Source organism: Hyperolius riggenbachi, chromosome 7 (genome assembly GCF_040937935.1).
Source record: "Hyperolius riggenbachi isolate aHypRig1 chromosome 7, aHypRig1.pri, whole genome shotgun sequence".
In the NCBI taxonomy this organism is placed as follows: Eukaryota; Metazoa; Chordata; class Amphibia; order Anura; family Hyperoliidae; genus Hyperolius; species Hyperolius riggenbachi.
Genome location: NC_090652.1, coordinates 147,277,064 through 147,290,563, shown reverse-complemented (window position 1 = coordinate 147,290,563; position 13,500 = coordinate 147,277,064). Strand labels below are relative to the sequence as shown.

General features: G+C 43.2%; 1 protein-coding gene across 4 annotated transcripts in view; it reads right to left on the bottom strand.

The window, feature by feature from the left end:
• ZC3H7A (zinc finger CCCH-type containing 7A) overlaps positions 1 to 13,500 on the bottom strand; it is a 193,972-nt gene that overhangs the window by 105,271 nt on the left and 75,201 nt on the right. For all 4 annotated transcript variants that reach the window (XM_068244740.1, XM_068244737.1, XM_068244738.1 and 1 more), the window contains exons 9-12: positions 12,698 to 12,966; positions 7,439 to 7,604; positions 3,432 to 3,499; positions 448 to 646 (exon numbers count right to left, since the gene is read on the bottom strand). In XM_068244740.1, coding sequence (XP_068100841.1) covers positions 448 to 646; positions 3,432 to 3,499; positions 7,439 to 7,604; positions 12,698 to 12,966 — 702 coding nt within the window. The remainder of the gene's footprint in view (positions 1 to 447; positions 647 to 3,431; positions 3,500 to 7,438; positions 7,605 to 12,697; positions 12,967 to 13,500) is intronic.

Sequence of the window (13,500 nt, the reverse complement as noted above, 5' to 3'; positions counted from 1 at the left end):
GCTTAATGGCATTTGAATAAGCATTTCTGTCATATCTTTCAACCTTTTACAGATGTGAGTTGATCAAGGCAACACAGCCATATTAATTTTCTAATTTTTGCGCAAAATGCCTAAAGTAACCATACCACGACCCTTATTTAGTTCACTTTTTCTCCTAAGTTTTTCCCTAGGAGATTATTTTTCATCTTCTCTTAAAACTGTGCAATTGAAAAAAGGACCAAAAAGTAGGTGAAAAAAACTGTTAAAATAGTCAAAAAATATTTACTTGCTTTGCTTGCTGGGTATAAAGGTATTTTATTAATAAGGTGTGAAAATATCACCTACGGTAGGAGAAAACTTAGTTGAAAAAGTGAATTGAATATGGGCCCAAGTATCTAACTTGATAATGTATCTAATGCTACGAACTTCACAAAATGATGTAACTGAAGAAATAAAGTAGTGCTGTACCTGTTTTAGTGAAGCACTGTTGACATGCTTGCCTAAATTCATGAGTATCTTGTAGAGGGTTTAAACTTTGTGGGGGACTCCCACGCGACACAGTTGTTGGTCCTCCATTAACAAACCGCTCTAACAATGGTACTTTCATATGAGTACCTGCACTGTCTAAAGGGCTGTCAATTCGTGGGAAGAAACAGCTTTCATTCACCTGCAAAAATTCATAAAGAGAACCATTGGTAGACTGACAAATGATAAACTATTTACTTTAAAGTGAACCAGAGATGAAGCACCCTCACGTATTTTACCATATATATCAGTGGGAACATCAGAGAAAACACCTACCCTGCGATCTGTTTCATTCTTCACTGCTCAGCCTGCTTGTTATCAGCCCTGATAAAATCCCCGACTGAGCATTCAGTCTGGCTTTGCTCAGGAATCATTATAGTTGAGTCTGTCTTCTCTGATGTCTTTTTAAGCCCAAGCCTGCCCCCTTCTGGCTCTGCTAGAATGACTCAGCTATAATGATTCCTGAGCAAAGCCAGACCATTCACATCAAAGGAGAAGGATGTCAGTCATAGCTACTTGTTTGTGAATTGCATCTTTTGATCATTTCCCCCGCTTTACCCACCTAATTACCAAATGGTTTAGACCAGGTCTAAAAACAGGTCTAAAACATTTGGCAATAGTGAATTCCCCTTTGATGCAACTGACCAATCCATCAGTAGACTAAAAAACATCAGTAGACTAGTCTAAACTGCTTAGTGAATTGAGGCTATTACCGTATATACTCGCATATAAGCCGACCCGCATATAAGCCGATCCCCCCACTTTTACCTAAAAAAACAGTAAAAAATGATTGCCCCCCATATAAGCCGGGGGTAGGAAATGCTGGCCGCCTTATTCCCCTAGTGTGTCCCAGTATAGCTAGTATAGTGCCCAGTATAGCTATTGAAGTGCCCTAGTATAGTGCCCAGTATAGCTAGAAAAGTGCCCCAGTATAGCTAGTATAGTGCCCAGTATAGGTAGGTAGTGCCCCAGTATAGCTAGTAAAGTACCCCAGTATAGTTTTTATAGTAATGCATATATAAAGTCAGTGCAGGTCTATAGTAATACAGCTTTCGTCATTTTTTGGTATACAGGATCTTCAAACAAAAAGGTAAAGAAGCAAGGCTTACCAGATTCCAACAACCCACATTATAAGGTTGTAAACGAGTTTGATAGATGGTCCGCAGAACTTTCAAATGGTGTCGTTTCACCAGCGATGTTGCACACCACAAATTCCTCCGGAATATAGTAGATATCCTGAGGTCGCAGAGACTCGCCAAAGGGGAGTCCAGTAGGATAGTGACATGAAAGAGATGTACGGCACATCTAAGTGTAAACCGTCTTTATTACATAACAAGTAAAACAAACAATTTAAAAACAAGGATAAAAGAAACTTACATACGGGGCCCGTGCACTGGGAACCCCGAAAAAGTAGCGCGCATAAAATGGTCAATAGAAGACCTCAAATTTTTCGGGGTTCCCAGTGCACGGGCCCCGTATGTAAGTTTCTTTTATCCTTGTTTTTAAATTGTTTGTTTTACTTGTTATGTAATAAAGACGGTTTACACTTAGATGTGCCGTACATCTCTTTCATGTCACTATCCTACTGGACTCCCCTTTGGCGAGTCTCTGCGACCTCAGGATATCTTCTATATTCCGGAGGAATTTGTGGTGTGCAACATCGCTGGTGAAACGACACCATTTGAAAGTTCTGCGGACCATCTATCAAACTCGTTTACAACCTTATAATGTGGGTTGTTGGAATCTGGTAAGCCTTGCTTCTTTACCTTTTTGTTTGAAGATCCTGCATACCAGAAAATGACGGAAGCTGTATTACTATAGACCTGCGCTGACTTTATATATTCATTGCTTGTGTGGACTTTTGGACATTGTCCTTCTTGGCTGCGGTCGCCTTCTGCCTTGGCGTTGACACTTGTTGTTTATAGTTAGTATAGTGCCCAGTATCACTAGTATAGTGCCCAGTATCGCTGGTGGAATCTGATTGCTGCTGCGATTTTTATTTATTTTTTCTTAATTTTAATGGGTTGTTTTTTTTTATTAAATTATATTTTTTTTGTTATTTTCTTTCTTCTCCCCTCCTTCCAAGATCCAGCCCTCTGATCGCCTCTCATAGGCATCAGGCTAAGAGAGGGATCAGATTCTGAGCCACTCGAGGGGACAGCCAAGTGACACGGCTGTCCCCAGCACAGCGCTGCACTAGATCGCTGCTCTGTACAAGTAATTATGGCAGTTTTTGTTTATATTATTTACAGCCTGCCAACTCCGATCGCGGCTGGCAGGCTGTTTACGGAGCAGATCCCCGCTGAGCTCCGTCCCCAGGACTTGATGCCAATTGGCGTTAGGCAGTCCTGGGGAAGCCACTATGCGGCTGCCAATTGGAGTTAGGTGGTCGCAGAGTGGTTAAAGCACACCTGAATTGGACCAAAAAAAAGTAGATTATAACTTACCTGGAGGCTTCTTCCAGCAACCCTTAGTCTCTCAGTTGCCTCGGTGTCCTCTGAGTCCACTCCATTGTGCTGCTGCCCCCTCCGAAAAATTTGTGACTAGAACTCCAGTGGACTGGACTACGCATGCATGGTCCAGTCCACGCAACTCTATTGTGCTCCTGTCACCGGTAATGCTTTTGGCAACAGGAGACTAATCAAGGTTGGCGCAGAAGGGAACCATGCGCAGGGGGCAGCAGCACAATGGAGAGGACCCAGAGAGACCTGAATGATTACAGGGGACTGAAGAAGCCCTAGGTAAGTAAAAATCTATTTTAACTTCTTTAATTCAGGTGTTCTTTTATTGGTGTGAGCCCTTCCCACTGAGTGGACTGATTTTTGTAATAGGTAATGTGGGGATGAGATGTTATTCTGCTGTCTCAGTGGTCAGCTGTCATTATTATTTAATGTTGATTAAAGTGAAAACTTCAAAATTATACTCACTTGGAATGGGGCCAAATCTGATGGATTTGCATGAGATATTCCATTCATGTGATCCAGTAGTGACAAATCTAAAAACAAACAACAGAATTAAGAAGATTGTGGAAGATTGCCCACATTTTTCTGCACACCATGTGCGTTTGTAATGTAGTTGATAGAATAAATGCACACAATGAGCAGAATTATGTAGAAGGATGTCAGTTTTTTTCTTTCTGCACGTGAAAAGTGTGAACTAGCCCATTGGTTAAAGGGACACTTAAGTCATCCCAAAAAAATGAGTTTTACTCACCTGGGGCTTCCAATAGCCCCCTGCAGCTGTCCGATGCCCACGCCGTCTCCCTCCGATCTGCCTGGCCCCAACGGCAGCCACTTCCAGTTTCGGCAACAGGAGCCGACAGGCTGGGAACGTCAGCGATTCTCCACGTTCCCGGCCACAATAGCGCCATCTATGCTGCTATATGGCATATGATATATGCTATAGCAGCATAGAGGGCGCTATTGTGGCCGGGAATGCAAAGAATCACTCGCGTTCCCAGCCTGTCGACTCCTGTCGCCGAAACCGGAAATGGCTGCCGGTGGGGACAGGAGGATCGGAGGGAGATGGCGTGGGCACCGGACAGCTGCAGGGGGCTATTGGAGGCCCCAGGTGAGTAAAACTCATTTTTTTGGGGATGACTAAAGTGTCCCTTTAACAAGTTCTCAGTTTAACCAGCTGAGCGGTCTGGACGAGCTCAGCTCGTCCAACACCGCCAGAGGCTGCCGCTCAGGCCCTGCTGGGCCGATTTTCACCAAATAAAAATCAGCACACGCAGCCGGCACTTTGCCAGCCGCGTGTGCTGCCTGATCGCCGCTGCAGTGCGGCGATCCGCCGCGTGCAGCGGCGAAAGAGGGTCCCCCCAGCCGCCCGAGCCCAGCGTAGCCGGAACAAACAGTTCCGGCCAGCGCTAAGGGCTGGATCGGAGGCGGCTGACGTCAGGACGTCGGCTGACGTCCATGACGTCACTCCGCTCGTCGCCATGGCGACCAGGTAAGCGAAACACAGAAGGCCGCTTATTGCGGCCTTCCGTGTTACTTCTGGCCGCCGGAGGCGATCAGAAGAACGCCTCCGGAGCGCCCTCTAGTGGGCTTTCATGCAGCCAACTTTCAGTTGGCTGCATGAAATAGTTTTTTTTTTATTTAAAAAAAACCCTCCCGCAGCCACCCTGGAGATTTAATCAGAACGCCAGGGTGGTTAAATGACTTTCTCTCTGCAGAAAACATATACGAAAATAGACAAATGTGACTCCTGCCTAAGGAAGCAGCAGATTGTACAAATACTTCACTGTACTAACAAACATCGCTACAAAGGGATTTAAAAAGCTAGCACAACTGGAAGGTATAGGCTAGAGATAAAATGCATCAGAATCAGCTCTAGTCTCATGCTTATTACATAGTGAAATCCTTTAGAATGATATCCAGTGGCTGGACAGTGTGGGAGACCAGGGTTTAAATCCTGGCTAGGATCAGTACCTATTCAGTAAGAAGTCTTTGGGTAAGACTTCCTAACACTGCAGGGTGGCCCCTTGAGTGCGCCCTTAGTGACTGCAGCTCTTGGGCTCTTCTCCAACAGGAGACAAGCGCTATACAAATTTTAGAATTATATCCAAGCAATGCAATATTGATAAAATTTAATTGTTCCAAGCTAGGACAGGATTAACAGTCAAACACCATAGTCTGAGATCCTGTGATCCTGGGCATCACAATACAATGTGCAATACTGACCTACTCATTCTTGGGCTGCCCACCTAAAAGACACACCCTCGAAAAAACAACAGATACCGAATAATTGTTTAATCAAACTTATTGGGAGAGAATTTCTGTGCTAGTTCCAGGACATAATGGAAATGCTAAATAAAGTTAGTAACTGTAAGGATATTCTACTAACACCGCACATGTAGATTTCAGCGTTTCTAATTCAAACTCCTGACAGAAAAATACATTTTTCAACCACTGCGTTGTGATGAACATTAGCTTTTCTACATATTGTGATCCTGAAGCCCAAAGAGAAAGTCTGACTTTTGGTGGCAGCTGAAAAAAAAAAATGAACACTGCAAGGTAGCCTGTCCACTCATTTGTTTATGGACTTTGGGACTTGACCTCAGGTTGCCGGAGTCACCTCTCATAGTGTGTTTGCTGTAGGGACACACAAAAAGAAAACCTGCAGAGAAAGGGAATACAGGCTTACATGTACCAATCACTGCCACTAAGTGCTTTAGGGCTTAACTCCATCTCCCCCAAAAATTGTGAACTTTGCTATAATTTAGGCACACTACACCCAATTCTTTATAATTTAGGCACACTACATCCAATTCTTATTAGCTCCAATCCTGGGGGAGGCCAAGAAAAAGGACTAATTTGTATTTACGTAATCCCCTTTTCCAACAAGAGTACACATTTCAATTGAATTAAAAATAATAAATGTATACAGTAAATTCCCCTGAACTGGGATTCCACCTGGGAAAAATTCCCAACCCATCAACCATACATCAGTTCATCACATAAGATCCTAAACAGGTCCAGGTGAACCAATGCTAGGTAATTCAGAAAGTCTGCAATCCAGCGCTCCTCCGACCCTCACCCACTACCCACTAAAAAGGCAAGTAGGATCATATAATGGATTCTACATTTAAAGCACACGTGAAGCAAGAGAGATACGGAGGCTGTCCTATTTATGTATTTTTAAACATTACCAGTTTCCTTGCCGTCATCCTGATCTCTATGGCATTAGTGGTGTCTGAAGCACACAACTGAAACAAGCAGGCAGCTAATTCAGACTTCATCAAACAACTGATCTGCATACTTGTTCAGGGTCTACAGCTGAAAGTACTATATCAGCAGGACAGCCAGTCAATTTGCATTGTTTAAAAGGAAATAATTATGTTGGACTCCATATTCCTCTCTCTTTAGGTGTGCTTTAAGGAGCAAGTAAAAGCATAGAACAATAAAATTGTCCACTCCTTGAGACATCACTGACTCAATAAGGGAATTATTATATTTATTATGGAAACATAGTAAAATAAGGAAATACAGTACCATCCTTACTAGAGATACCATAGGGTGGATTCATGCTGATCCCTAAATTCCATGCCACAGGCAGTCTTTAAAAGTGGACCCCTATTGAATCTTCCTCAACCCCTGACTCAAGTGCAGAGAATGCCTAAGCAAAGTGCAGATAGTGCTCAGCACTGTCTAAACACTGTATGAAAACACCGCGTGCTGCACTCCAGAGGGACGTGCCTTCACCACTAGGATGACAACAAACTTCCCCCTATGTGAATCCACTCACCGACTGGCGTCTTGGTTTATTGCATATCAGATATAGATTTCAGAGTCACCATCCTCCGATAAGGTAATCCAAGGTTTCTTTATTAAAAACAGGCAATAACATCCGATGTAGGAACACAACCTCAGCCCTGGCTGCGGACACAGGGCGATCCGTCCTCACTGGGTATGCCTCTACTTCCTAGTCTGTCAGCGTGCTGCCCAGACTAGGGCGGAGTGAAGCAGCACGCTGACAGACTAGGAAGTAGAGGCATACCCAGTGAGGACGGATTGCCCTGTGTCCGCGGCCAGGGCTGAGGTTGTGTTCCTACATTGGATGTTATTGCCTGTTTTTAAAGAAACCTTGGATTACCTTATCGACGGATGGTGACTCTGCAATCTATATCTGATATGCAATAAACCAAGACGCCAGTGTTTAGACAGTGCTGAGCACTATGTGCGCCCTCTTTTTGTTTTTATTATAGGGTGTCATATCTCTGTGGGAGAGCGGACTGTGTATGCGCAACAAGTAATTTCTTCTATATACATGCTTACATTGGAGTGGATGACTCTATACAAGTTGCGATCCTCTATTTTTATGTTTTTAAGTTGAATCTGTGGAGCGCAGTATTTCTTTATAGCATTGGTAAGCAAAGTGCAGAGTCAAAAAACGCCTAAGCAGAGTCAAAATACAATAAAAAATCATTTACCTCTTTGAGGTCCACTTAGAGGGAGCGTTTTTATAGAAAAGCTATTCAGTGCTGGCATCACAAGAGACGTATACGGGTTCTGCATCACATAACTAGGGAAAACAGGTAAAGGCTCCATACTAGAAAACACACCCATTCTACTGTGACCAGGTATATCATTACTTGGCTGAAAAAGAAACAAGAATAAAATGCAGTCATTTTTGAAATCCTAAACGGTCATAAACCTGGCCCTAAAAATGTTAGTGTGCATTCCCTAGAGTGGATTTCTGCTCTTTTCGTCTGCATGCAAGTTAAGAACTGTAGTTTTGCTGGTGATGTCCACATTATGCACAGAACAGAGAATTCACAGCATTTTTACCTTGTCATGTTGCGTATTACCTCATCCTGTCAGCTGAAACAATGAACTGTCAAAGTGACATAGAGTCTAATCTATTTATTTTGTACTTATATCCACCTTACTGATTTAGTATCAACAGCTAGGAAAACAGGGGAGCCGTGCCCGCCTTCAACACTGTACAGGACCATGACTAGGGTGGAAACAGTTAGATCTAACAAGGTTTTGGATTTACATCACAGGAGCCTATTGATACAGATATTCTGGCACCCTAGACTTTGCCCTCCACGGACCCACAAACTCCTGCTGAACAGCACTGCAAGTATGCTGGCTTGCCCAGTTGTCACCTCTCCCCTACTTCCTCTGCCCAGCCTAGGTAGCCTGAGTAAGGTCATTTCAGGACAGTGCAGGGCCTGATTTGGTAGTGGCAATAGGCTGTAATCCTATTTATGGCTATAGCGGTGCAGCCCGAATTGCAATAGAATTACTGTAATTCGGGTGCCAGCAAAAGCAGACTATGAAGTCTGTGTCCAGATGAAGAAATTAGGTAATCATATTTATTAAATTCCCCAAGATTTCCTAGCACAGGGAGAACCATCTTTCGGCTTCACCCTGCACCCCATATAATATGTACCCAGGTAGCCACAGGTGCCCCTTAGTTTTAGGTACCCAGAGGTACCCTCATTATTGAGTAGCTAAAGGTGCCCCCAAGTATTAGATAGCTAGAGGTACCGTGGGCTGAAGGGAGATCTCATCAGTGGAACACTGAGAGGTGAGTAAGCTATAATTTACGCTCCACTCAGGAATCTGCATAGGCAAGGAGGGAGGAAGGCATTTGGGGAGGTGAGTAAGTCACCTCTCCACCATCAGACACCTGTAGGCACGAGCCTACAGTACCTTATGGAAAATCTGGCCCTGAAAACAGCAACATGTATTTAGATTCTTCAATTAAAAGATCTGCAAATTACCTTCATAAATTTACTACATACTACAATAGACATCATTATCATACACCACAACACTTCTATAATCTAGACATTTAAGTACAAAAGTTAAAGCCTCTCAACAACCACCATTACCTTTAGTATGATAGCGAACCCAAGAAATGACCAGGCTGAAGAACAGAAACTCATTTACTTATACTGAAACTGTTAAAAAAAAGCATCTTTATTTCTTCATTAAACTATAAAATGATGAAAGAAAATCTTCTCAAGATTCAATACATTATCATTAACACTTTAGCAACAGAAATTGTGGACTTCTTCACTTTTTATAATGGACACACTCTCTTCAAGAACCCAGGTAATACTGTAGTGCTACATTACAAAGATGCGTAGTTACACACAGATTTCCTCCTAGCAGAAAAACTCAGAGATGATTAAATCAAGTCCTGTAATGGAATGAAGAAAAGTCACTTACACATACCAAATATGTGGTGCTCCAATTCTGCTTTCATAACATATGGATAACTGTCCTCCAACTATATGTACTGCCAGCTGACAGGCTGTAAGGAAGCAGCAGGGGAAAGCCAAGGAGAGGGGGACATGGTAGTAGTTGGGAGGGACAAGCAAACACTGCTTTTTTGGGTGAATTTATACTCGACTTCAATTTAAAAGGGTCGAAAACTTACTTAAAGTTGACTCGTACTGGAGGTTATTAGCAGAGTCATACTTTATACCAATTACATTACTAAAATGGCTTACTAAGCATTTTTACTGCAGCTGAGCATTTTAACAATAACAATATTTTTATAGAGCTTTTCTCCCTGGGGACTCAAAGTGCTGTCATCTGCGTTATACAGTCTCAAAGGCTCAGGAAAAGAGGTGGGTGTTTAGCCTTTTATTAAAGGGGAACTAAAGTAAGAGGTATACGGAGGCTGCCATATTTATTTCCTTTTAATCAATACCAGTTGCCTGGCAGCCCTGCTGGTCTATTTCTCTGCAGTAGTATCTGAATAACACCAGAAACAAGCATGCAGCTAGTCTTGTCAGATCTGACTTTAAAGTCTGAAACACCTGATCTGCTGCATGCTTGTTCAGGGGCTAGGGCTAATGGTATTAGAGGCAGAGGATCAGCAAGGCTGCCAAGCAACTGGTATTAGTTAAAAGGAAATAAACATGGCAGACTCCATATACCTCTCTCTTCAGTTGTCCTTTAAAGCTGTCCAGAAATGAGCCTCTCACACTGACTGTGGAAGCGAGTTCCATAGAGTAGGACACAGGAAAAGGCCCGAGCACCAAATAAGTGTATCCTGGGAATAACCAGATTCATCTTACTGGCAGAGCGGAGGCTGCGTGGAGGGGCATAAAGTTCCAACAGATCCGCTATGTATTTGGGTCCCATATGGTTTAGTGCCTTGAATGTCAGCAGGCAGATCTTAACCTCGAGGACCATGGTGTTAAACCCCCGTAGTGACCAGAACATTTTTTGACAAATTGGCCACTGCAGCTTTAAGGCCAAGTTGCAGGGCCGCACAACACAGCACACTAGTGATTCTCTCCCCCCCCCCCCCCTTTTCTCCCCACCAACAGAGCTCTCTCCTGGTGGGGTCTGATCACCCCCAGATGTTTGTTTATTTGTTTAGGTTTGTTTATTTGTCATTTTTATTAATAAAAAATGTGTTTTTTTACTTTCATATACTCCCCCCTCCCTCCCTCCCCCCACCAGCCAATCCACATGATCAGCTGTCATAGGCTTAAGCCTATGACAGCCAATCACCCTTGTGCCTAAGGAGGGGACTGTCCCCAGTACAGCGCTGCTGCAGATCGCAGCGCTGTACCAGTAATTAGATGGCGGTTTCACCGTCTAACAGTCTCCCAGGCTGAAGGCGGAGCTCCGCTACGCCTACCAAGCAGGAGATGCGCGCGCAGCCTGTGCGCGATCTCATGCAAACCAGAGCCCCATGACTTTACGCCGAATCGACGTTAGGCGGTCCTGGGGCTGCCGCCACGGCCACGCCCATCGGCGTGACGCGGTCGGCTACTGGTTAAAATGGATTCTCCATTTTACTGGCAACCAGTGAGTTGCAGTACTGGGGAAATGTGTGAGCTGCGGGGAGCATTGGCTAGGAGTCTGGCTGCTGCATTCAGAACTAGTTGTAAGGGGCGCAGAACCTTATCTGGGGATCCGACGAATGAATTTTGTCTCAGATAGAGAAAAATCATCATATTAAATTAGATACACGATACAACAGGATACACTTTTATATGGCTACAGGTAAGGCCTTCCCGCTCAATTAAAGGCACAGACTGTGCTAATTCCTTATCCAGCACAAATACACAGGAGCTGAAAACCGAATGCAAAAGAGACATTCCTTCTAATATTACAAAACATGTTAGCAGTGTTTGGTTTAGAGCACTTGCTCTTTCTCTCCCATATTTTACCCCTAAAAAATATGGAGTAACGCTCAAGAGAGGTTAGGTTACGCATACCAGGCAGCCAGCATGCGGCTGTCCAGCTAAGAGGTATTGCAATATGTGGAGCTGATGTCCCTTTTGTTTTCAGTCCCTGTGTTTTTGTGCTGGAGAAGGAATTAGCACCCTCTGGCCCATATGCAATTCCCTTTTTCTCCTAGGTGATATTTTTAAACTTGTCAATAAAATGCCTTTCAAGCCAACAGAAAGCAAGAAAATACTCAAAATAATTTTTTATAGTACTTTTTCACCTACGTTTTGGTACTTGTTTTAGTTGAAAAGTGCTGGAAAGTTATTTAAAATCGAAGATGAAAAATTATCTCCTAAAGAAAACTCAGGTGAAAAAGAGAATTGCATATGGCCCTCTGTGCTTTTAAATGAGACGGGAGGTCTTACCTACAGCCATATATAAGTAACGTACTGCTTTGTTTAGAGCATTTGCTCTCCCTCCCAGTGTAGTGTAATGAACTGAGGACTTGGAGAATTTAAAAAATTGGCTTCATAGAAATTGCAGTGGTCTAGGAAAATTAACAAAAAAAAGGTTTTGGTTAATTTATCTCCAGTCCTGAGACCCTGAAGGTCTAGATTAAATGAAAAAATAAATGAAGGAAACTGGTTGACGGTTAGGTAACATACAGCAGTAAATTGTCTGCATATAAGCAGACAATTTACAAATTACAAATAAATAATTTTACATTATGCATCATTTATTTCATACCTACATAGATTAGAAAAGCGCTGACTAAATCAAAACTCAAGGGAGAAAATATCATCTAAATATGATTAAATCTGTCAATTATAAATTTCTAAATAATAAGTCTGCCTTTTCTGATTAAAAAAAAATATGAATAAATAATATGTTGCTCGACATTAAAGGATACGTCTGAGGAAAATTAAAAAAAAAAAAAGAGATGTACTTATCAGGGCTTCATCCAGCCCCTGGCAGTCAATATGTCCCTCGCCGCAGATCTAGTGTCCCGGGATCCCCTCCGTTGCAGATGCCTACCTTGCCAGGTCTGCATCTTCTGAGCCTGCGCGCAGCCACGCGTGGGCGTGCTTCAGTGGCCGGGAGCGTTCTGTGCAGGTGCAGTAGCTTCAAGCCATGTGAGCGCGATTGTGAGCAGCACGCAGCTGTGCACTCGCGCAGGTGCAGAAGATGCCGATTTGGCTAGTTCAGCATCTGCAATGGAGGGGATCATGGGAAACTAGAGCTGCGGCGAGGGACATATTGACTGCTAGGGGCTAGATGAATCCCTGGGTAAGTAGATCTCTTTTTTTTATTTCTCTCGGACGTATCCTTTAAGAAAAATCTGGTATCCTCCCTTAAAATGTGTTATAAATAATAATATTATTAATAATATAATCCTAACATTTGTAGAGCGCTTTTCTCCTGTTGGACTCAAAGCACTCAAGAGCTGCAGCCATAAGAGGAAAGGCATTTGGATCAGTAGCCCCTATACAACCAGCTAACCTCTGGATGTCAAACTGCTACAAATATTTCTTTAACCTCACCTCATTTAAGCTGTTAGAGTTTGACACAGAGTCAAGAATGTGATCCAGTTCATCCCCAATAATTTCATCACGCATATTTGCCACTGGAAACAGAGCAGATGTATCACTGCTAGCAAGTGCTGAAGGGAATGGCTCCACATCAGTATTGGGCTGAACATTGGGAGAGAGTGAGGTCACCGACAGGGGAGACGGCGTTCTTAGTACTTCACAATCCACACTTAGAGAGGAGAAGGATGAGATAGGAGATTCACAGTCTTCTTCACGGAAATCTGAAATTAAACAAAAGCACAGAACACGGATTAAAAAATTTAAGTGTATTGCACTGTAATTATTTGAAAAAATTACAACAAGTATACATAGCAGCTTACAGTACCAAGCTAACTGAAATGCTTGTAATTATACTGCAATAAACCACGGAAACAACACACAAAAAGATCTAAAAACACTGACGCAGCAAACTTTGTAAAAATGACTGTTAACGCCATTCACAAAACGTTTGGCCAGGACTGTAGATACATACAGCCCCTGGTCTTTTATGATTGATATACAATTTAAATCCACATATCCTTAAAATTTCTTATCCAGCTGCCTTAGAGAAAACCTGTAACTAAAAAAAAGTTCCCCGGGGGGTACTCACCTCGGGTGAGGGCAGCCTCCAAATACGATCGAGGCTTCCCCTGTCCTCCTGTGTCCCACAAAAATTAGCGCTTGTCAGGCTTGCCGGGGGAGGATTGCAGAACGCTTCGGGGAATCCAGCGCTGGATTGCCTGCAGCTACAGGGATGGGGGAAGCCTTATTGGGAC